The 24,310-nt window shown below is 56.7% G+C and overlaps 1 protein-coding gene across 4 annotated transcripts in view; it reads left to right on the forward strand.

Moving 5' to 3' along the window:
- The window catches only part of AHRR (aryl hydrocarbon receptor repressor), an 87,173-nt gene that overhangs the window by 30,968 nt on the left and 31,895 nt on the right, over window positions 1–24,310 (forward strand). For all 4 annotated transcript variants that reach the window (XM_086362335.1, XM_086362337.1, XM_086362338.1 and 1 more), the window contains exon 4: window positions 11,385–11,500. In XM_086362335.1, coding sequence (XP_086218461.1) covers window positions 11,385–11,500 — 116 coding nt within the window. The remainder of the gene's footprint in view (window positions 1–11,384; window positions 11,501–24,310) is intronic.

Consider the following 24,310-nt stretch of genomic DNA (forward strand, 5'->3'; position numbering starts at 1 on the left):
CAGGACCCGGGCCTCCTGAGGGCCTCCCCTGGGACCCAGGTCTCTTGAGGGGCTCTCCCAGGACCCAGACCTCCTGAGGGCCTCCCCTGGCCACGTCGGAACAGTCTCAGCATTAAGATGAACGAGGGTGGTGACAGATGATAATCCAGCAAATGAGATGGGATTCCCTAAATCCGCATGGATATAAGTAAATGAACAACTAAATGGACACCAGGATATCTGACCAGACTACCAGGAGAGAGGATTCTAGATGTGTGACTTTTGAGTGGAGGTGAATTATAAGATGCCCAGTTGGTAACCACTGTAGGAATAATTCAGGCTGGAAATGTCAGTGGATGCTAAAATTGGTGAAAGTGAGAAATGGAATGTTTGAGTCTTGAAAAACAAAGTATTAATTAGCTACAAAGAGGGAAGCCCTACAGTGGGGAAAGCCAGCACACACTGTCCCCGTGACCAAACATGGCCCCACCAGTCCCGGAAGAAACTGACACCGTGTGCCAGGCCGCAGGGTGTGTGAGGACACTTCTTAGTTTTGTGATGTTTCCGCTGGACATGCTGAGGACTCATCAGCAAACTGGACCTCAGGGCAGCCTACAGAGCGGCTTGTCCCATCTTGAGTCGAGAAGGACCAAGGCCATCTGGATGAAGAGTGGCCCGTGCCTGGCTGAGAGGATGCTCTGGGCAGTCGGTGAAGTCCCGGGGTGGAGGGGCGTCTCTGGGCAGAGGACATTGGGTGTCGTTCTTACAACATTTCTGCAAGCTTGATATTGTCTCAAAACACAAACAAAAAGAAGGAATAGAGAAAACTGTGGACCTGGGAAATTGCTGAGGGTATGAGTCAAGGGGAGGAGCTGGAGGAGGAGCAGTGGGGAGGGTGGGATTGGGGGCTGGCAGGAGCTGATGTTCCTAGAGCTCCCCTCGAATTTTTAGGGGAAGGAACAGTCCTTTTGCAAGGGAAGAGTGTGCTCTCAGCAGCAGGGTTTCTTACAGCCACGTTACCACCAGCAGTTCCACAGGCTGAGCCAAGGGCCCCTGAGGGGACAAGTGCTGGGAGGGAGTGGAGGGGGCTTCTGGGGGCATCTGACCCAGCTCACCTGCAGCCGCTTCATGACCGGGCCCCGGGGTTTCCCTTCTCCAAGCGTTTGCTCAGAGTCACCTCTTTGGAGGCTTCCTCCAGCCACACAGGGACCTTCAGTGCTAGGCTGTGTCCCCGGACAGGGGTGGAGACTGACCGGGCCATAGAAGGCCCCAAGCACCTGGGCAGAGACCTCCCCACACCCACTGCCCAATCAACCCTGCCTGTGGGTGGTGAGTCGGGCAGGACTCTGGTGGAAACGACCCCTGGAGTCACTGGTGGTGACCGGTGGGCTCCAGGTTGGGTGACGGGCAAGTTCTGTACTTGGAGGCTTCTTTCTAACTTTATTTACAAATTCATCCCATGCACATGCATCAGACACTGTGACAGCCAAGCTGGCCACTCCTCCAGATCCGGCCTGTCCTTGTCTGGAGCTGCCCTGAGGACAGTCTGCCCCGTCCCTGACTTGATGTCATTGTAGATGAGCAGGAGCTGGAGGAGGCGCAGCGGGGAGGGTGGGGTGGGGGCGGGCAGGAGCTGGTGCTCCTAGAGCTCCCTCGAGCTTTTGGGGGAAGGGACCAGTCCTTGTGCAAGGGCAGCGAGTGCTCTGAGCACCCTCTTATCTGTCTGTCTGTGAGTTGCAGCAGTGCCATCTTCGTTGCGTTCTGTGGGCTCTTTCACTGTGGTGAAGGGCTCTCTAGCGGTGGCGGTTGGCCTCGGCCTGTGACGGCTTGCAGTGGGGCTTGGGTCCCCAGCCAGAGAGAGGCCAAGTAGTGTCGGTGAGAGCCCCAGATCCTGGCCGCCAGACCAGTGGTCAGTGACCAGGCCTCTGGCCCTTCAGCTTTGCAGAAAAGAATTCCCACAAAGACGGAAAGTAGTGAAGCAAGTGTTTATTAGGAGGAATAAGAGTACAGTGTATGTGGATAGACACAGGGGCGAACTCAGAGTCTCTAGAGTTGTGCCCTCGTGGCAGTTTGAATTACTTTCATGGGGCATTTCTTCTGGGTTTCCTTTGGCCAATCATTTTGATCTCCCTGGTTCACAGTCCACATTTGATGTATCTCAAGATCCCCCCATGTGTTTGCATGCATCCCTTAGCCAAGATGGATTTTACAAGGCATACGGACATCCCTTGACATAACACCCCCTTTGACCTCCAAGGGGCCTTTATGTGCATATGTGGTTGGGGAGGTCTCCTGACTTCTAGAATGAGATATATGTGGTCTGGGCAGGGCCCAGCCTCCTGTCTTAATTGTCCTGCTATCCTCATTTTGGAGTTTCAGTCCACAGGGAATGACTGTCCAATTGCTTTACCCTGCGGGGTGGCATCTCCTCCTGCCTCAGTGGTGGGTGGGTTTATTTGCCCCAGAGCTTGTGGGGTTTTGGTTCCCCCCACTAGGGATGGGACCCTCGTCCCCCACATTGAAAGGTGGACTCTTAACCCCTGGACCATGAGGCAAGTCCCCGTGTCCTGCTTATCTTGGCAGCATGCAGTTACTCATGGAATAACTACTTGACTTTATAGCACTGTTTTTTTTCTTTTTGGTTTTGTCTGCTTTTTCAAAATGTTTCTTGAGCCCTGGGCTTGCCACTGTACACTTCCCTTCAGATTGTTGAAACTTAGTGAGAAACCCAAATAGTTGACCTCTTCTACCATGAAGCGGAGAAGGCGATGGCACCCCATTCCAGTACTCTTGCCTGGAAAATCCCATGGACGGAGGAGCCTGGTAGGCTGCAGTCCATGGGGTTGCTAAGAGTTGGACACGACTAAGCGACTTCACTTTCACTTTTCACTTTCATGCATTGGAGAAGGAAATGGCAACACACTCCAGTGTTCTTGCCTGGAGAATCCCAGGGACGGGGGAGCTCGGTGGGCTGCAGTCCATGGGGTCGCACAGAGTCGGACACGACTGAGCTACTGAACTGACTGACCACGAACAGCGTGTGGAACCAAAACGCGTGTAAATAAAATCCCCTTTTCTTTTTCTTCCCAAAGATCTACTTTTGGTTGTGTTTTTTTCCTTTTTCTCCTTAAATTTATAGATTTAGTTTAATTGGAGGATAATTACTTTACAATATCGTGATGTTTTTGCCACGTCTAAGTCGCTCAGTCGTGTCTGACTCTTTGTGACCTATGGACGGTAGCCCGCCAGGCTCCTCTGTCCATGGGATTTTCCAGGCAAGAATATCGGAGTGGCCCTCCTCCACAGGATCTTCCCAACCCAGGGATCAAGCCCGTATCTCCGGCATCTCCTGCACTGCAGGCAGGTTCTTTACCGACTGGGCCACCTGGGAAGCCATACATCAGTATGAATCAGTCATGAGCATACGTGTGTCCCCTCCATCCTGAGCCACCCCCACCCCTCCAAGCTGTCCCAGAGCACCGGCTTTGGGCGCCCTGCTTCAAGCACCAAACTCAAACTGGTCATCAATTTTACATATGGTAATATACATGTTCCAATGCTATTCTCTCAAATCATCCCACCGTCTCCTGCTTCCACTGAGTCCAAAAGTCTGTTCTGTATGTTTGTGTCTCCTTTGCTGCCCTGCACGTAGAATCATTGGTGCCATCTTTCTCGATTCCACATACATGCATAATATATGGTGTTTGTCTTTCCCTTTCTGACTTACTTCACTCTGTTTAATAGGCTCTAGATTCGTCTACTTCATTAGGACTGTCTCAAATGCATTCCTTTTTATAGCTGAGTAATATTCCACTGTGCATGTGAACGACAGCTTCCTTATCCACTCGTCTGCTGATGGACATCTGGGTTGCTTCCGTGAACAACTGGCAGCACTTCCATAAACAGTGCTGCAATGAACATTGGGGTACCTGTGTCTTTTTCAATTCTGGTTTCCTTGGGATATGTGCCCAGTAGTGGGATTGCTGAATCATATGGTAGTTTTATAAGGACTCTCCGTACTGTTCTCTATAGTGATTGTATCAGTTTGCATTCCCACCAACAGCGTAGGACGGTTCCCTTTTCTCCACACTCTCTCCAGGATTTATTATTTGTAAGCTTTTGATGATGGCCATCCTGACCGGTGTGAGATGAAATCTCATTGCCGTTTTGATTTGCACGTCTCTAATGATGAGCGGTGCTGAGCGTCTTCTCACATTTATTAGCCATCTGCATGTCTTCTTTGGAGAAGTGTCTGTTTATGGCTTCTGCCCACTTTTTCATTGGGTTGCTCATTTTTCTGGTATTGAGCTGCATGAGCTGCTTATACATTTTGGAGATTAATCCTTTGTCAGTTGCTTCATTTGCTATTCTTTTCTCCCATTCTGAGGGCTGCCTTTTCACCTTGCTTATAGTTTCCTTTGTTGTGCAAAAGCTGTATTTGAGGAGATAACATTCGAGGAGATAATAGTTGAAAACTTCCCTAAAATGGTTGCGTCTTGCACTGCAGCATGGGGATTAAGGAGAGAGCACAGTTCCTCTGCAGGACTTGCGGCCCTGGGCTCCTGTCTGCTGGACCCCAGAAAGCCAGTGAAGAGGGGTGGGCTGGGCACCTGTGGAGGCGGGGGCTCCGCTTTCCTGGTGCCAGATTGAGCTGTGAAACCTCTGGGGCTTCCCTGGTCATTGTGGAAAACAGGGAAATTCTTTCTGTAGAAAACCCACAAGCTGATGTGGTCTGTGTCCTGGGGTGGACTCTTATTTTCTAAACATAGGCATGTTTATTCACACGCATGATGTTTCTTCTCACCTAACTGAGCCTGGGGCTCTGAGTCCAGTTTGAGTCCCTCCTCCGCACCCGTCTAACTGTGGGGCTCAGAAGGACACGCACCCACGCCCCCACCCCTTCCCTTGGGGCTGAGATGAGAGCTGGTCCAGCCCCAGCCACTTATGCCCACGTGCTTCCGGTCACCTTTCCTGAGCTGGGTGGGTAGACCCTGGCACGACGGCACATAACCCTGCGAGCACGTCTGTTCTCGGCAGCACAGGTGCAGAAAACCACCGCCCTCTGTGGACCCCTTTGCTGTCGAGTCACAGGACAGCATTTTCTGCCAGCCTGTGTGATTCACGGTCATCCTCCAACGGCAAGACAAGGAGTTTATCTTTTAGTTCTTGAAAAGCGAGGCATGGGCGAGAGTTTGAATGTCTGAAAACTGAGGTGCTCCATAAATTTGATGCCAGAATTGGGGCGGGGTCTGCAGGCACGCTGGGGTGGGAGCTCGGGTCAGACTGGGGCCCCGCATTCTCCATCTGCCCCCCAGGCCTGGCCACTGGTTCCCTCGGCAGGTGCACTGCACTGCATGGGACCCACACGTGCTCCTGGACTCGTGGGGCCTCTGGACCCCTCAGTGGTGTCCCCAGGGTCACCCAGAGGGGCTGGTGGTGGGGGCAGGGGTGAGCGAAGCCAGTTAACCCCCCAGTCTCTCAGGAAGGTTGGTTCTCCATGTCCTGGGCCCCTGTCTCAAGGAGGGCATGCGGTCCCTGAAGGAAGTGACAGGGTGCCCATCGGAGGGTCGAGTTCACCTGCTTCCTGGGCCTGGTCTCAGCTGCTGACAGGAGACGGCCAAGAGCAGCCACCATGGACATGGCTGCGGTCACTCCCGTCTCAGCTCTGCTGCTGTGACAGACACACAGACGTCACCATTCAGTCCTGGAGGCCGGAGTTCCATGGTCAGGGCGCCCCGTGGCTGGGCTCTGGTGAGGACTGAATTCTGAATTGTCCTCACCCGGGAAGGGGTGAGGTGCCCCTGGAGTCTGTTATAAGGACACTCATCCTGCTTGTGGGGCTCCCCTCGTGGCCCAGAGCCCCTCCCCCTCAGGGGACAGGAATGTGGGCACACAGGCATCCACGTGGAGGCCTGTGCCAAGTTGGTGCCAGCAAGACACGGAACATCAGGGAGCCGCTGCCAGGCCCCTCTCGAAGCACCTCAAGTGAGTGGCGTGCTGGACCCCCAGCAGCCCACCCCCATCTCAGGGGGCGCCGAGGCCCCCGGACCGCTGCTCTGAGCCTGTGCTCCTCTGCCGAGCAGGCCCTGAAGGGCGTCTGGGCTGGAAGCGTGCAGGAGTGGGGGGCAGGCCTGCTCCTTGGGGTCCCCGGGGCTCCAAGCTCTCTGCCTCCCTCCACGCTGACCTGCCTCCGCAGCATGGAGGGAGCCGGGCTGCGCTGTGATCACAGGAGCTGCCTCCAGAGGGACACACAGCTGAGCGTGAACCCAGCCCTGGGTGCACAGGCCGGGGTGGTGCACTGCTGGGCCAGGGCTGGAGGGTCGGAGCCGGGCTGTGTGTGTGGTGACCTGTCCACTCCAGGAGCTGCTGCTCGTCAGAGCTGAGGTCCAGCCCAGCTTCCCGGGGTACCCTGGCTCCTCTCTCGTCACCCTGGTGGTGGAACTCCTGCACCCCGAGCCTAGACAGTCCCCTCCACCCCACATTCCCTGTGTCCATAATCTGGACTCGCCTGTCCTGTCCCTGGGCAGCTGGCCGGGAGCAAGGTGGCTTCTGGGCATCATGCACTTGCAGAGGCAGAAACGGGGCATCTCCGGGTTTCTCCTCCACCAGGGACCCTTGGCAGCTCTCGGCGGCCGGACCCGAGCACAGGACCCTGAGCAGCGACAGGTGGGACTGGGTCCTTGTGGCACGTGGCTCGGCCCAGAGTGGCAGCTGCCCTGAGTCTCCTCTGCGTGAAGGACAGGGAAGGAGGTGAGGTATGGCAGGGCTGAGCCCCCAAGGGCAGTGGCCTCTCCAGTCTCCCTGCTAGGCTGGGTGTGCAGCCCAGCCCACACAGGGACACCCGCCATTTGCCCGACAATCACACACATCCTCTCTTCTCCAGGCAAGGCGCTCAGGGATGTGCTTGGACATTCAGTCGTGTCCAACTCTTTGCGACCCTTTGGCTACAGGCTGCTAGGCTCCATGGGGTTTTTCAGCAAGAATACTGGAGTGGGTTGCCATTTCCTCCAGGAGATCTTCCCCAGCCAGGGATCAAACCCGCATCTCCTGTGTCTTGTGCATTGTAGGCGGATTGTGTACCACTGAGCTATCAGGGAAGCCTCTCAGGGATGCAGGGAGTCAGTGAAGTGAGGGAAGCTGGTTCTGGTTGGTTCTGTGGACCACTGGTGGACGGGTCAGACAGGGCAGTGAGAACCTCTGTAATGGCCGGAGCTCTGGGGCCTGTGGAGGGGACGGAACCCAGGGCTTCCGGCTGAGCCCCGGGTGCGGGCAGTCTCAGGGCTCAGGCTGGGCTGTGCCAGCCTCAGGGAGTCTGTGCATTCCTGGGAGGGGGCAGCCCTGACCGGCCTCCTTGCCTGCAGGCCCTCAGCTATGTCTACAGATGGTGCGAAGGCTGATCCCAGGCTCTGTCCTGGGCCAGGATGGCTTCTGTGGGGCTGGGGGTCTTGATGGTCCCTCCCACCGTCCCTCGGAGACCAGGCTGTGGGGAGGAGCCCGCCTGCCTGCGGGGTGGGGCGGGAGGGTCATTGGTGCTGGCCAGAACCTGCATCATGTGGCTTGGCCCTCTTTGAGGACAACGAGGAGCCGGCTAGGGGGGACAGCAGCTCAGAGGGGGCACAAGGCCCTTAGACGTGCGGGCTTCCATCCCTGGCTGGACCTCAGGGGGTTCCTGGAGCCCTGGGCCATGGGGCACCCCTGCCAAGACCTTCCTCACGGGGCCCAGAGGCCACAGCGACTCCTCTCCAACTTCCACAAACTTCCCCCTGGACCCCCTACCCCACACACACCTGCTGTCCGCTAGCTCTTCTCCCTGGCATGTTACCGGGGGCAACCAGGAGCACTAGGCAGGGGAGCGTGGTGGTGGGCTCACCCTTTGTCTAAGAGGAGGCCTGGCAGGGAGGGTGCCAGCAGTGGGGCTGGGGGCTGTCTGCAGAGACCCTGCCTGCAGCCCTGGCCTCCCCTCTGGGCCCCATTCAGACGGAGCTGGGCTCAGTCCCAGGTCATCGTGGATAAGACCCCCCCCACTGCCCGCCATGGCAGGGAGGGAGAGAGGCCGGCCCTGTAGAGAGATGCTGAGATGAAAGAGCAGACCTAGATGCTGGCCACAGGGCCACGGGGAGTGCGGGCTGCTCCCCCCGCACCCCTGGGGGTGCTCCCCACTCTCTTTCCGTCCCCACTCCCCACTGCTGTGCCATCCCCCCCATTAAGAGGACTGGCACCCCCAGCCCCCGGGCCCTGGCTCTGACCCCCACCCACACCAGAGTTTGCTGCCCTGGCAACTTCCGGCCCCCCTGACCTGGGGGGCTGTGCCTCAGAAGGGTTTTCGGAAGGCCGCGCCCCGCCCCCCGGCCCCGCCCCCGCCCTGGTGGGGCCTCCGGGACAGCCTCGGAATCGCATTTGGCTTCTTCCAGTCTCGCCGCAGGCCTGGGGGTGGGGCGCGCGGGCGGCCCTGCTCGCACGCGAGGCCCTGGCCGGGGGCCAGGTGGCTGTCACTGCGGCGCTGACGCCCCATCGCGTGACAGCGGCCCGCGGAGGCCCTGCCGGGCGTGCCCCTCGGAATGTGGCTGCGGAGGCGGGAAGCGGGGGTGCCCGCTGGGGGCGCACGCGATGCTGCCGCGCCATCGGAGAGGGGGGCGGAGGGAAGTTGGAAGGGGACCCCCACTTCTGCCTCTGGAAGCGACCTCTGCTCCCCGCGGCCGCCTGTGTCGGCTCTGGCCCCTGCAAGCCTGTGTTCTGGAGTTGGGGGGCAGGGTCCCAGCAGGGGTCAGTGAATCCCCAGTTTGGTGATGTCACCACCTGGGGATGCCCCAGCCTCCAGCTGCGGGCAACAGCACCCCCACTCGGGGCTGCAGGGCTGACAAACAGGAGAGCCCGGAAGCCCGAACCCAAACCTCCCCTTCCCCTTGGGGAGGGGCAGGGGGGCGCCCCCACAGTGGGCTTTGCGGTTGGTCGGTGGGAGGCCTTGCTGGTCTGGGTCCTGGAGAGGACGGCCCTGGGGCACTGGGTGGGGAAGTGGGGTCCTGCCTCCCCCCCCACCCCCCGCTGCCACCCACTCCTGGCCTCAGACCACCTGGGAGACATGGCCTCTGGGTGGGCTGTTGGGCTGGACCTTCTGGGAAGCCCGCAGAAGGGGTGGGAGTGGGCCTGGGCCCCAGCCCGCACCCTCCTGGGTCTTCCTCAGCCTCGGAGCCGGGCTGTGTGGTCCTCAGTCAGAGGCGGAGGGCTCCTGGGCCCCAGGAGGTTCCTGTGGACCCCAGCATGGCTCCCGGTCTCACGGAGCCTCTGTTCAGGGAGGACTGGCTCCAGGAGTCTTGGGCACTCACCTTTCAGCTTTCTGAGCAGAGAGGCACACACAAGGGATTAAGTGTTAGCACCTCTGGCTTCTGAGCTCAGAGCTTTTTTGGTGCCTTGAAAACCAGCAACCCCGAGGAGGGCTCGGCTGCTGGAGGGAGAGAGAACCTTCTCTTTCGTGGGGCAGGGAGGCCAGCCGTCTGTGTCTCTGCCCAGGCCCCCAGTGGACTGTCCTGTTTCCCGGAACTCAGTACCTTCTGCTGAGGAAACAGGTTCGTCTCTCGTTCCATTTAGTGCGGGAGAGGGAGGGGATGGAGCACAGCTTCCGAGGAGGAGGGAGGTGATGGAGCACAGCTTCCGAGGATGAGGGAGGGAATGCAGCACAGCTTCCTAGGAGGAGGGAGGGGATGGAGCACAGTCCGAGGAGGAGGGAGGGGATGCAGCACAGCTTCTGAGGAGGAGGGATGGAGAGGCCACGGCAGGGCCACCGAGGGGACCGCACGGGTGGGGCTGAGCGCCTCCAGAGGAGCCCTTTCTCCCTGTGGACACCCTCAGTCTGGACCAGGGGCGTGGAGGAGGGGTCAGCTTGGTTGCTGCCTGTGTGTCCCTGTGTGTCCTTGTGTGTGTGTGTGTGTGTGTGTGTGTCTGTGTGTCTGTTTCTGTATGTTTCTGTGTGTGCATATCTGTGTGTGTGTGTGCGTGTGCATGACTCTGTGTGTCTCTTTGTATGTGTGTGTCCTTGTGTGTGTGTGTCTGTGTGTGTGCGTGTCTATGTGTGTCTCTCTGTGTGTGTCTATTTCTGTGTGTCTGTGTGTCCCCTTGTGTGTGTACGTGACTGTGTGTGTCTCTGTGTGTCTGTTTCTGTGTGTGTCTCTGTGTCTGTATATATGTGTGTATGTCTGTGTGTCTGTTTCTGTGTGTCTGTCTCCGTGTGTGTGTATGTCTGTGTGTGTTTCTGTATGTGTCTGTGTGTGTGTATGTCTGTATGTGTGTGTCTGTTTCTATATGTGTCTGTGTGTGTGTTTGTGTCCCTGTGTGTCTGTATATCTCTGTGTGTGTGTATCTCTGTGTGTGTTTATGTCTGTCTGTATGTGTCTGTCTCTGTGTATTTGTGTGTCTGTGTGTGTGTCCCCTTGTCCGTGTGTGTCTCTGTGTGTCTCTGTGTTTCTTTGTGTGTCTGTGTGTCTGTGTGTTTGTCTATATGTGTCTGTGTGTCTGTTTCTGTGTGTGTGTGTATGTCTGTGTGTGAATGTGTGTGTGAGGGGTCTCTGTCTGCAGTGGTCCCCACCCAACCTGGAGGGCACACTGGGGGCCTGGGACCCTGCATTTCTGACCAGCTCCTGGAGGTGCCCATTGCCCCTGGAGGGAGTGTTCAGCACAACTTCTGGTTTGGGAAGAAATGTTGGGGAGCTCTGCGGTGTGCTTGTATTTTACCCCAACACCAGATGAGGCGGTGATGGCCTGCAGGGCCCTTGGTGGCACTAACGCCCCCCAAATCAGGGGGAATGGAAGCGCAGTCCTGGAGGCCTCCATGGAGGCATCAGCGCCAGGCCGGCTCCTGGCCGGGACCCTCATAATTCCAGGAGCTGATGACAGAGCATGGAGTTCAGGGCTAGGATGTGGACGTCTGTCTGTCTGTCTGAGCGCTTCACCTCAAGTGCAGATGAGGCCAGAGTCGGGGCAGAGGCGGCAGGGGGCTCTGGCAGGGGTAGGGGTCCGCGGGGCACTTGCTGCTCCAGTCTGGGTCAGGCCGGGGCTCCGGGACAGAGGGACGGGAGGGGGTGTGCAGGATTCCTGGTGACTGGTTCCCTTGAACAGTGGTGTCCAGTTTGGGGCCCTGCCCAGGCTTGGGTCTTAAGAGGGGAGCTTTGGGACCCCTGAAGGGCCGCTGAAGCAGGGAAGGTGGTTAAGAGGCTCACCGGGGGAGGCGGAGAGCAGGGTGGGGCAGGGTCCTCGAGGTGTGGCCAGCCGAGAAACCCTGTCCCTGATTGTCCCCCACCAGCTGCCCGGCACTGCCCTGGGTACCCGGGAGGAGAGCAGACCTGGGCCGGCGTGCCTGCGGAGGGTGGGAGCCGGGGACGCAGGAAGAGTGTGACTGACCATGCCCCCCTCAGCCCTGCAGGAGAGGTGCCCGAGGCAGCCGGTGGCTGCTGCCCCCTCGCCGGGAGACCGGGGTCCACGCGGAGGGTCTGCAGGCTCGACCGTGCTGGAGGGAAGGCTGCTGCTGGAGGTGAGCTCCCCGCCCCGCACCCCTGGGTCTCCTGGCTGCATTGTGGCGTCAGTCGTGACCATTCACAGCCACCAGGGAGTTCAGTCTCTGGAGGGCTTGGTTGCAGGTGGGCTCCAGGACCTCTGGGCAGCACACACGGCTGACCCCCAGGCCCATGGGCTTCAGATGGGAACCTCGCTTTCCCTTCTGCATTTTCAGCTTTTACTTGTCAATGCGAGAACCTAATAAAATACCGAGCAGGCTTTTCCCCTCAGACTGAGGACAGAAAATCATGCATTGTGAGTCCTGGCTTGACCCCGTTGTTGACACTACACACCGGACATCACGGGCGGGGCGGGCCTTCTCACCAGAGCCGGGCCTGCTGGGTGGTTCTGAACTGCTTTTCCTGACAAGATAGAGGGAGGTGGGGCTTCCCGGGTGGGATCAGTCACTGCTCATAGGGTGAAAGTGCTGCATGTCCACCAGAGACGCAGGGCCTCCCGGGAAGGCGGCGGTGCAGGCCGTCCCTCCCCGGGGGGTTGGGGTGCAGGGAGCAGCCCACGGAAGGCTGCCCCGTAACCGGCGGCCGCAGTGGCCTTGCAGCCAGGCTGCTCTGGCTGTCCTCCCGGGCCCGCGTGTCCGCTGCGTGTCTGCCCGTGGGCCCAGAGCTGAGCCTCTGGTTCTGGGCCCCCAGCCTTGTTTGGTGGGCAGTTCTGCCCCCAGATGAAGCCGGCCGCAGCCTCGTGCCCTCCGTGGCCCCCCAGTTCGGCATCTCTGTTAGGTGATGGGACGGAGGGCAGGTGCTGCTCAGCTGGGAGAAGCCCCGCCTCTGAGAGCCGCTTGGTCCCTGCAGGCGGCTGGTCTGCACCCCAGGCTGCTCCACAGCCCACATCCCTCTCCCTGCCAGTCATGTGGGCGTGAGAGTGCTCCCCAGCTCGTTCCCACTCGGGTCCCCCGCCCGCCGGGCCAGCGCCCCCTCGGGGTCTGCATGTTGCGTGGGGACACACAGTGACCTTGGCAGTGGCCACAGGGCTTTCCTTCCCCCATGGCCCCGACAACTCCTCCCCCTGCAGCCTCCTCTGTGAGGAAGGGGGGCCCAGGAGACATCTTTTCATCTCAGCCAGGCTCCTGCCTCAGCTCTTAGTCAGAGGTGTGGACGAGGAAGAGAGGGTGGAAGAGCGCACGGCAGGACAGGCGGACCTGGCCGACCGACTCCTCGGGGTCTGCTTCCCGGCCCTGCTCTGCCCGTGTCTGCTCAGCAGCCCTCCGCCCCCAGTCGGGCCCCCCGACGGCCCGCGTCACGCTGCACCTTCTCGTACAGGCCACGCGGCCCCCACCACCCCCGCCCCACAGCCCCCGGGCCTCGGCCCTGCAGAGGGGTCTGGGTGCTCGGAGGCCCTAGGAGCCTACAGACCACCTGTTTCCTAAAGAGGTGAAAACACGTGAGGGCAGACGGTGTTCTCGCAGGCGACAGGGTTTGCGTTTGAGTTCGCAGGGTGCTGGGGCCTCCCACCCCGGGGCCCTGTGGAGCAGAGAGTAGGCCTGAGGTGGAGTGCTTTTGGAAATGTTGTGCTTTCGGAAGAGGAAACGTTCCCGTATTCATTCCTTATCGGGTTTGTAGGAAGCAAATCTTAAATGTTATTTTTCCTTTGAAGCTGCTTTTTTCTGTTAGTGCCAGTGAACATGGAGAACGTCCTGCCAGCCTGGATTTCATTCTCGCCAGATGATAGCTGGCATCGCTCTTTCCCTATTCACGTTCAAGATTAAAATGACATCTTAACCATAAAATCGTGTTTAAACTTTCACTCTGCACTATAAACGCAGGAGCCAACGCGCACAGCCCGCTGTGCTGGTTAGAGTGCCGGGCGCCGTCCTGCATCCGGGGCTACCGCCGGGGCCACACTCCCCCAGTGTCTCCGGGCTGTCCTGCCTCCATGGGGGAGAGAGGCCTGGGCCTCTGTGCTCACAGCCGTGTCGTGGGCCTTGGGCCACCCCCACCAAGGAGGGTGTCTCCTGTCTGGTTGAAGAGACCCTGACCCCTTGACCCTGGCTAGAGATGAGGTGTCCTGAGCTGCACGGGACTTTTCTGAACTGTGCTCTTTCTGGCGGTGTAGGGCAACAGCATTGAGCAGGTCCTTCCCCCTAAGTTTCCCTCCTGCTCTCCGTTTGCAGCCAGACCCCCACCTGCCCCCGGCTCCACATCCTGCACCTGTGGCCAGGCGGCCGGCACCTGCGGTGTGGGTGTCTCACCGCACTGGCCCTCCCGGCCGCTGAGGCCTCCGGATTGTTTCCAGGCTGTGCGGACTGTGAGTAGAGAGCTGTGATGAACATTCACACACAAGTTTCTCTGCACACAGGTTTTCCTTTGATTCGGAAGATCGGTGTGTGTGTGCTTAACTTTGCAAGAGACGGCCACGCTGCTTGCCTGGGCAGCTGTGCTGGTGCGTCCCCATCACAGGGACGGAGCTCTAAGCTGCTCCACGTCCCTGGTTTGCACGGTGTACCAAGCCGTTTTAGGAGCTGGGCCACATGTGGGTTTAATTTGTGTTTCCCTCATGACCGATAACGTTGAGCATCTTTTCATGTGTCTCTCTGCCATCCACAGGTCCTCTTTGTAAGCTGTCTACTCAAGTCTTTGTCCGTTAAGCACAGATCGGGTTGTTTGCTCTCTGAACTGTTGAGCTCTGAGCTCGTGTGAATGCCCCACGTGTCTCCCTGTGTGTAGGTCTGTAGTGTCTGCTCCCAGCCTGGCTTGTCTTTTCATTCTTTTTCTTTTGTTTTTTCTTTTTTCTTCTTGGTCTTCATTCTTGACAGGGTCTTGCAGAGTGAAAGTATTAACTTTGACAAAATTCAGTCTATCCACTTTTTAGTAATAGATGATGATTTTGGTGTCAGATATAAGAACTCTTTACTTATTCCAAGGTTATAAAGACTTTTCTTATATGTTTGAGTCCAGTGTTTCATACTGTTGCATTCAGTTTTAAGTTTTACACTCAAGTCTGTGATCTGTTTTTAGTTAACCTTAGGGTAAGGTAGGAGACATAGGGCAAGATTTGTTTATTTTTGCATATGAATTCTAGTTTTTTCAGACCATTTATTCAAAAGTTGATCCTTTCACCATTGAATTACCTTTATACCTTCATAAAAAATCAGTTGGTCATATTTTTGAGTGTTTCTGGATTCTCATCAGGTTCATTGGTTATATGTCTGCTGCTGCTGCTGCTAAGTCGCTTCAGTCGTGTCCGACTCTGTGCAACCCCATAGACGGCAGACCACAAGGCTCGCCAGTCCCTGAGATTCTCCAGGCAAGAACACTGGAGGGTTCCAGGTTATATGTCTAACCTTTCACAAATAAGCACCTTGCTGTCTAGATTACTGTGTTGTTGTTGTTGAGTCGCTCAGTCGTGTCCGACTCTTTGCCACCCCATGGACTGCAGCACACCAGACTTCCATGTCCTTCGCCATCTCCCCGAGCTTGCTCAAACTCTGTCCACTGAGTCGGTGATGCCATCCTCTGTCGTCCCCTTCTCCTCCTACCTTCAGTCTTCTCCAGCATCAGGGTCTTTCCTAATGATTCAGCTCTTCACATCAGGTGGCCAAAGAATTGGAGTTTCAGCTTCAGCATCAGTCCTTCCAAGGAATATTTAGGGTTGATTTTCTTTAGAATTACTGGTTTGATCTCCTTGTTGTCCAAGGGACTCTTAAGAGTCTTCTCCAACTCCACAGTTCAAAAGCATCAATTCTTCAGTGCTCAGCCCTTATGATCCAACTCTCACATGCATGCATGACCACTGGAGAAACCGTAGCTTAGTAGTCTAAGCAGAGTCTTGTGTCTGCCTTTTATCATGCTCATTTTGCTTTCTATAGATGTCTTAGATTAAGAAATTCCTCTTTATTCCTTCATTTCTGAGAGTTCTTATTTTGAATGGATATTAAGTGTTGTTAGATGCTTTTTCTGCATCTAGTGAGATTGTGGTTTTTCTTCCTGAGTCTTTCTATATTTAATATTGTGAATTATATTCATTGGTTTTCAAATGCTTACTCAACCTTGCGTGCCCTTATTTATATATTGCTGGACTCGGTCTTGCTAGTATTTTGGAGATTTTGTGTTTATGCTGTTTCCTCGTGATGTCTTTGTCTGCTTGTGGTGGCGTGCTGATGCAGGCTTCGTGACATTGGCTGGGAGTGTTCCCTTTTCTTCTTTTTCCTGAAAGAGCTTGTGTAGAATTAATGTTATCCCTCTTCAGGTGATTATAGAATTCACCAGAGAAAACAACTGATCTGGGGATTTTCTTTAGATTTTCTTTAGTTTAAATCATAGAAGATTAAACTGAGTGCATTTTCCTTAATTAATAAGGACTATTTATGTTATCTATTCTAGTGTGAATTTGAGTAGTTTGCATCTTTCAAGGAGTTGGTCTACTTCATCTACATTATTGATTTTGTGAGTACAGCACTGTCCACTGTTTTCGCATGTTGCCTTTTTAATGTCTGTGGGTTCTGTAGCTATGTCTCATTTTTCATTTCATTGGTAATTTGTGTTTTCTCTTGTTTTTTTTCTTAGTCACTTGGGCTAGAAGTATATTCACTTTATTCATTTTTTTCAAAGACACACAGCTATTAGTTTCACTGATCATTGTTGTGGGCTGGATACTGTGTCCCCCTGACCCCCACCAAAATTAATATAATTCAGATTCACACTAGACTGGAGACCTCCCTCCAGTGTGGCAGTGTTTGGAGGTGAGGTGGTCATGAATGGGGTTGGTGCTCTTGTAAGAGGCCCCAGAGAGGCCCTGCCCCTCCCTCCTGAAGGACAGGGCTGTCTGTGAGCCCGACTGCTGGTCCTGGGTGAGGTGTCTGCGAAACATTAGCCACATCAAGTCGTCTGATGACGCTGACGACTTTTATGTCCTTGCCGATCTTCTGTCTGGTCTTCACCTGAAAGATACCTTCTAGTGTAATTATGGATTTCTGTACTTCTCTTTTAAGTTCTATCAGTTTTTGCTCTGTGTTCTTTGGAGCTCTGTTGTCTTACTTAGGATAATCATGTTTTCTTCTTGAATTGGCCTTTCTACCATTATCGTTACACACCTCATATCATTAAACGCCTCTTTATTGTAGTCTTCCCAGGGTCTGCTTTGTCTGATACTAATACAGTCGTGCCAGCTTTTTTCTGGTTAATGTTTCCTTGGCATACCTTGCTTCATCTTTTCATCTTAACCCATTTGTATTATTACATTTAATGTATTGATGGTATATTTTTGGGCCTTTTTTGGTTTTGTTTTTCTGAGTCCAGTCCTACAGCATCATTTTTTCAATTGGTGTATTTAGGGCATTTATATTGCAGTAATCATTGATATTACTGGGTTTCAGTAATCACTGATATTACTGGATCTCAGTCTACCGTTTTGTAGTTTTTCTATGTTTTGTTTCTCTTCTACCTTCCTTGTGATTTAGTAATACTTATTAGTATTCCAGTTCAGTGTCTCTGCTGACCTTTGCTGCTTAATTTTGATATGCTTGGGCTTGTATATGCTGGGTTTATTAGATTGTCCTATTTAGGGTTCGCTGAGCTTTCTGAGGGCTTCCCAGGTGGAGCTAGTGGTAAAGAACCTGCTTGCCAATGCGGCAGACAAAGAGACTCACGTATGATCCCTGGGTCTGGAAGATCCCCTGGAGAAGTGCCATGGCTACCCACTCCAGTATTCTTGTCTGGAGAATCCCACAGACAGAGGAGCCTGGTGGGCTACACAGTCCACAGGGCCGCAAAGAGTCAGACACAACCGAAGCAACTCAGCAAGCATGCAGGAACTACCTGAGCCTATAAATTTATGTCTTTCACCAAATTTGGGAAGTTTTCAGCCGTAGTCTTCAAATATTTTCTATTGCCCCAGTCTCTTTCACTTCAAAAGCCCCCTGCCCAGCTGTTAGGCTTTCTCATCCTGTCCACAGGGACTGAGGCACCCCTCACTTTTTCCCCGTATTTTCTCTCTCAGGCTGATTGCTTCCTGTTGTCTTCACTGGCTCTTCTCTGTCACCTCCATCCTGCTCTTCAGCCCGTCCAGTGGAATTTTTACTTCATGTATTTTATTTCTCATCTGAAATTCTCAGTTTTTTTCATGGCGTCTGTTTCTCTTCTGAGATGTTGCATCTTTCTTGGTGTTTTCCTTTCTCAGTGCTTCCCCTTCTCTCCTGGAGGAGGCTGGCCGTCCTGCATCCCTTCCCTGACCACCAGCCATCGGCCTCTGCTTCCTGTCTCCTGAGTGTGACCCGCACATTCTGCGTCTATACATGTGCAGTAATTGTGGCTGTGCGGCTGGCTGAGTGAGGCACGGGTTCCTGACCTGTTCTTGGAGCCTGTGAACTTGTTACTTTACACAAAACTAAAGGCAGCACTAAAGGTGTGGACGTCCAGGCTTCTGCGCGGGGCTCGCAGCTCCGAGGCTGCACAGGGGCTCACGCCCGCTCCTCGGGTCCGGCACGCTCAGAGGCTGTGGGTCTCTGGGAAGAGGCTGATGGAGCCAAACCCAGGAACCACGAGAAAGCAGCTGCATGGAGACGGCCGTGTGGAGAGGAGAGGGTGCACAGACAGGCCAGGCGGCCCTCGGGCTCCTCAGACAGGGGGACACACGCGCCCGTGAGAGGCCGGCTGGAGATCTTAACAGCGCTCAAAACTTAAAGGCATGAGAGCAAAACCTGGAAATCCGTGGAAAGGTCCAGAGTTTGAGTCCTCCCGCGCGTAACTGAGGAACAGGCGGAGAAAAACAGGAAAGTTGGGGAAGTCACCAGGCCCCGGGGACCTGTGCACTCAGAGCTCCAGAAAGATCAGAGGGGAGGAAATGGTCAAGGAAGTGACCCAGAAGATTCCCAGAACCCGGGACTGAGTTTCCGGCCCAAAGGTCCCATGGGTGACCAGTACAGAGAATGAGAAGGACCAAGTGTTTCAGGTCAGTTCAGTTCAATGGCTCAGTCATGTCCCACCCCACGGACCGCAGCACGCCAGCCCTCCCTGTCCATCACCAACTCCCAGAGCTTACTCAAACTCACGTCCAACGAGTCGTTGATGCCATCCAACCATCTCATCCTCTCTCATCCCCTTCTCCTCCAGCCTTCAATCTTTCCCAACATCAGCGTCTTTTCAAATGAGGCAGTTCTTTGCATCAGGTGGCCAATGTATTGGAGTCAGGTATTGATCAGACCAGTCCATCCTAAAGGAAATCAGTCCTGAATATTCATTGGAGGGACTGATGCTAAAGCTAAAGCTCCAATACCGAGCTTTCGCCTCTCTGAAACTCCACACTCAGGACAGGAGGGTCGGCTCTGAGACAAAGAGGAGGAGTCGGGAAGGCCACGGGGAGGTGCCTGAGGGGAGGGGGCACCTGCCTGCCTTGGAGGGGTGGGGGCACTCCTGGGCCTCCCAGTTCCACTTTCTCCACGTGGAACAGGCCGTGACCAAGTGGCAGTGGGGACCTGGAGCCCGGGGCTCACCGGAAGGTGGGGAGAAGGTGGTGCACTGCTCGCTGTGGGAGGCAGGGGTAAGTCATTGCCCAGCGGTCACTAAGCATAGTGCACCCCCCTACCCCCGCTGAGGAACGTCTGGAGCACCGAGCAGCTCAGGTTCTAGCAGAGCCGTGATGCCGCTCAGTCGAGCAGAAGCGAGCTGTGGTGGTGGTGAGAGCATGCGGACACCTGAAACCCTGGGAAGCCGGGGGCAGCCACTCAGGGAGCTGCGAGCAGGCCGCTCCACTGCCCCGGCTCCGGGCGGCTGCCGGAGCAGGAAGCCCTCAAACTCTGCGCTTTTACTCTGCCCCTCGTCCTGCTGGGTGTCCGTTGGACGCTCAGGTTGCCCCGCTCTCCGGCTCCTGCAGCTGCGGCGGCCCCTTGCTGTCACCGCCAGGCTCCCGCTCTCGTTAACTGGCCTTGCCAGTGCACCATGGGCCCTGGCTGGGAGCCTAGCGTCTTTATTCTTCATGTAATTACTCTTGCTGAGGGCTAATGTCTGCCCTTGTATTTTGTAATTTCTATTGACTGTGCTTTCCTGGGTTTCTTGTCCTTCTCTCTAGCTCCCCATTCAGGTCGCGCTTTCTCATGCTAAAGGAGTCACACACTCCGCTTTTGTTCTCGGGGACCGCCCAGTGGCCCTGCGTGAACACAGTGACTGTCCAGAAGTTGGCCGGCACAGGTCCTGCCGCGGTCCTCAGTTCTCAGGCCCCTCTGAGGCTCCGCACGCGGCCCCGCTCTCCACAGCCCCCGAGCGCTTCCCTGTGGAGCTCCTGTGAAATCTTTCTGCATCACACCCGTGCTTTCACACTTGGATCACAATTTGGCTGAGTATAGACTTTTAGATTCGAAGTTTTCCCCTCGACCTTCATCAGTCCCATCCCACGCTTTGCAGCCCAGTCTGCCACCGGGCTCTGCGACCTGTTCTCTGTGGCACGTCCGCTCTGGCTCTGTCTGGAGCTTTTGCGAGCCTGTCTTTCAAGAGCCTGATACTCTTGAATTTCACTGTGATGTGTCTTTTGTCTTGTTTTTCCTGCTTGGTGCTCTGAGTTCTTTCCATCTGAGGTCTTTCTTCTTCAGTTTGGATGTTTTTCCCGGTTACTGGTTCCACCTCTGGAGCTCCGCGCCCGGGGCCCCTGGGCGGTCCTCCCACTCACAGCTCTTTCTCCCGTGCTGCCTGCTGTCCTTCTCTGCTGCCCCAGGGCCAGTCCTCCAGGCTGCGCCCATCACATGGACCTCCGCGGTCCTCTGTGCTCTGCTTAATCGCTCGGTCCCGTCCGGCTCTCTGCACCCCCGGACTGTGGCCCGCCAGTCTCCTCTTCCTCCCTGCCTTGTCTTACCTAGTAAGTGGTTCCCCTTGATTTGCTCAGTTTCTTCCTATTATTTCATTTTGCTATTCGTTTACCTCCTTAAATCTGTATGTTAAACTCATGCTCGTCTAATCCTCTGCTCTGTGCTGCCCCACCCGCCAGCATTCCCCGGACTGTGTCCTGGCGCATGGTGGTGGGGGCCAGAGGGTCGGCGGCGGGGTGGGCCGGGTGGACTTGCCTCCTAGGTGACGGTCTCCTCTAGGAAGGGCTGCCCTGGGAGGAACCCTGGCCTGGGGTGTGCACAGGGTGGGGGAGTGAGTGCCTGGGGGTGCAGCTCAGCTGTGTCCTGAAGCCCTGCTTCCCTTACCCACCAGGCAACCCAAGGGGCCCAGCAGAGGAGGAAAGGGCTCTTTCTTCTATTCTCTGCTCCCCCCGAACGCCCGGCCTGGGCTCGGGCCGCAGCCCTCCTCATCCTGACCCAGACAGCCCTGGGCCCCCACTAGGATAAGGGGGGTGACTTTGCAAGGGGCGTGGAGCCTATGCTGGCTCGCCCTGTGACACAGAAGCCTGAACCTTGCTGCAGGCAGGGACACACAGCGTCGCTGGGTTGTGCTGTGTCTGCCTCTGAGGCCACAGCAGTGTCCTTGGGTTAAAGCAGTCAAGATCCTCTGGGGAGGGGTGGCAAATGGGCCGGCGTGCTGATTCCCGAGTGAGGGGGTTTTGCTGTTCCTGCCACTGGCCCTGGGCCCGGGCAGGTGACTCACGCGACCCTGTGGCACCCATGGGCCTCAAGGAAGCGCCGTGAGAGGGCCTTGCATGTCTGGGAGCCCCGACGACCACGCTCACTCAGCAGGCTGTTGACCTGTGCCAACCGAGCTGGCGCGGTTTCTGGAAAAGCCAGCACAATTCCCGGGAAGTTCTCAGGAACCACAAGAGACGTGCCGAGAACAAGAGTGCAGACTTTCTTGCCTCCAGGCTGTTGCTCTCCTGGAGAGAGACCTAGAAACCCCTTCCCCTGGTTGGGACAACCGCAGGGGCTGATCCTAGAGGAAGACCTAGAGACCCCTTCCCCTGGTTGGGAGAATCGCAGGGGCCGATCCTAGAGAGAGACCTGGAAACCCCTTCCCCTGGTTGGGAGAACGTGGGGGCCGATCCTAGAGGAAGACCTAGAGACCCCTTCCCCTGGTTGGGAGAACCGCGGGGGCCGATCCTAGAGGAAGACCTAGAGACCCCTTCCCCTGGTTGGGAGAACCGCGGGGGCCGATCCTAGAGGAAGACCTAGAGACCCCTTCCCCTGGTTGGGAGAACCGCGGGGGCCGATCCTAGAGGAAGACCTAGAGACCCCTTCCCCTGGTTGGGAGAACCGCGGGGGCCGATCCTAGAGGAAGACCTAGAGACCCCTTCCCCTGGTTGGGAGAACGTGGGGGCCGATCCTAGAGGAAGACCTAGAGACCCCTTCCCCTGGTTGGGAGAACGTGGGGGCCGATCCTAGAGGAAGACCTAGAGACCCCTTCCCCTGGTTGGGAGAACGTGGGGGCCGATCCTAGAGGAAGACCTAGAGACCCCTTCCCCTGGTTGGGAGAACGTGGGGGCCGATCCTAGAGGAAGACCTAGAGACCCCTTCCCCTGGTTGGGAGAACGTGGGGGCCGATCCTAGAGGAAGACCTAGAGACCCCTTCCCCTGGTTGGGAGAACGTGGGGGCCGATCCTAGAGGAAGACCTAGAGACCCCTTCCCCTGGTTGGGAGAACCGCGGGGGCCAAGAGTGCCCTCTCCTGGTGGCTGTGGCTGAGGACTCCCTGCTGCAGTTCCCTCCACTTGGTGCTGGGCCCACGGGTTCTCTAGAGACAGGTGTACAAAACCCCAGAGCCCGCATAGTGGGGCACAGAGTGAGCTGGCAGGGGTGGGAGGCGGGCGGCCTGGGGGAGGGGTCTCAGGGTTGCCGTCGTGGGGTGGGGGCAGTGCAGGCTGCAGGAGGGAGCGTCGCACACCTGGGGTCCCGACTGCTGGAGGGTGGTGTTGGCGAGGTCGCAGGTGTGCGTCTGAGGCATGGCATGGGCATCCCAGGCCCTCCTACCCCTCGGCTCTGGGGAGAGCGCCTTGATGTCCGCGTACCTGCATCCACGCGTTTTCTGGATCCGCTGAGCGGGCTGCTGCAGGGGCTGCTCCATCTCCCACTCTGGTCTCTGTGCTCCGAGAAATACTGTCTCACCTTCTGCTGTGACCCTGTTGTTCCCAAACTTCTTTGATGTGGCTCTTCTTTCAGGGACTTGACAGACGTAAGTAAAAGTGTAAATTCCCTGGGGGCTGGCCTTTGGGTGGACACAGCCCCAAAGGGCAGGCTGCCCTCACTGCCTAGCAGACCCCGGGCCCCACCCCAGGGCCTGACATCCACTGAGTGTCCAGGGCGGTATCGGCCTCAGGCTGTGTCCACCGTGATGCACGGTAGTGCTTTCTGTCCATCCAGCAGTCTCCCTGCGGTCAGAAGCCCACAGTTCCTGGCCCCACCCCTGAAGATAAGTTTAGCTGTTTGGGGCCACTCTGTGGCTTTTAGACCTAAAGCTCTCTGCTATGTGCCTCCTGGCCGTCCATGGTCACTCCAGCTGTCTACCTTGAGCCCCTGATCGTCCGTGGTCCCCAAGCAGGGCTTCCTGGTCAGCTTACCCCTGTGGCCACTCAAGCTCTGCTCTGCCCTGGGCTCTCCCGGGCTTGGACGTGTGTGCCCCAGGCTCTGCCCTCACTGAGCCCATGGTCATAAGGAGGGTCCCAGTGGGGACTTGAGCAGAGGTAAGGACGCAGGCCGGCCCCATGAAGGACGACCTACGGGCCAGGCTGCGCCTGCTGCATGGCCTCACTGTCAGCCTCGCCGCTCACCACTGGGCACTGAGACGCTGCGGGCCTGCGGCATCTGCAGGGTTTAATCACTAGGGAAAAGCTCCTGGCTCGCTCTGGGTCACCCTGGGTTCATGGAGGAGCAGCTGAATGTCGTGGGGCCTGAGAACCTGCCTGTCCCACAGCCAAGGCTGTGGCCCGGTTTGTTCCATGTGGAGCCTGCGTTCCCCAACCATGGAGCCCAGGTCCACCCACCATGAAGCCTGGGTCGCCCCCCTGCCCCCGCCATGGAGCCCGGGTTCCCCCCCGTGGAGCCCGGTTCACCCACCACAGAGCCCAGTTCACCCCTGGTTTGTTCCATGTGGAGCCCGGATTCCCCCACTGTGGAGCTCGGGTTCCCCCACCGTGGAGCCCGGGTTCCCCCACCGTGGAGCCTGAGTTTACCCCCAGTTTGTTCCACGTGGAGCCCAGTCCTCCCCCATGGAGCCCAGCTCAGCCCCGGTGTGTTCCGCGTGCAGGCTGAGGGCTCACACCAGCTCCTTCCTGAGGGCTGCGCTGGCAGCACACTTTGTTGCCGTCGGGCCAGCCTGGCTGGGCTTTCCTGTGTGATGGCTCTTCCACAGGGGCTCTCTCCGGCTCCCAGTGGCACCCCTCCCTCCTGCAGGCCCCCTTGGGCTCCCCAGGGGCAGAGGAATGGTCTAGAACGTGTCCACAGGTCTGGAGTGACCCTCGGCTATGAGGCTGAGGCTGGTGGCTCCCGGTTGGAGATTTGGGGGGGTGAGTGGGGGCAACCCCTCCCACCCCAGGAGCCCGGCAGGATGGACCTGCCTCTCAGACGGAGTACTGCCGCTCCTTCAGGGTCATCAGGAGCACCTGTTTATCGATTGCCCATAACTGCTTCTCAGGAGCTAAACCAAGTTTACATTCAGAGTCGTCCCAATCTTCAAAAAGGCTTTGTTTTCTCTTTAGAAAACACTGCCAACACTTTTGGTAAATCACTCGTTCCAGCACAAAGCCCCAGGTTCAAATTAACAGGACCGATATTGATTCTGCCCTTACTCCGTGTGGGTGCTTATTTGAGCTCAGAGACGGTCCCTGCTGTCATCCATGTTTTTCAGAAGAGGAACCTGAGGCCCAGAGAGGTTAAGTAGTTTGTCCAAGGTCACACAGCTGTTGAAAAAGCAGCTCTT

Source organism: Bos grunniens, chromosome 20 (genome assembly GCF_055505025.1).
Source record: "Bos grunniens cultivar Pamir isolate PY7600 chromosome 20, Bosgru_T2T1.0, whole genome shotgun sequence".
Classification (NCBI taxonomy): domain Eukaryota; kingdom Metazoa; phylum Chordata; class Mammalia; order Artiodactyla; family Bovidae; genus Bos; species Bos grunniens.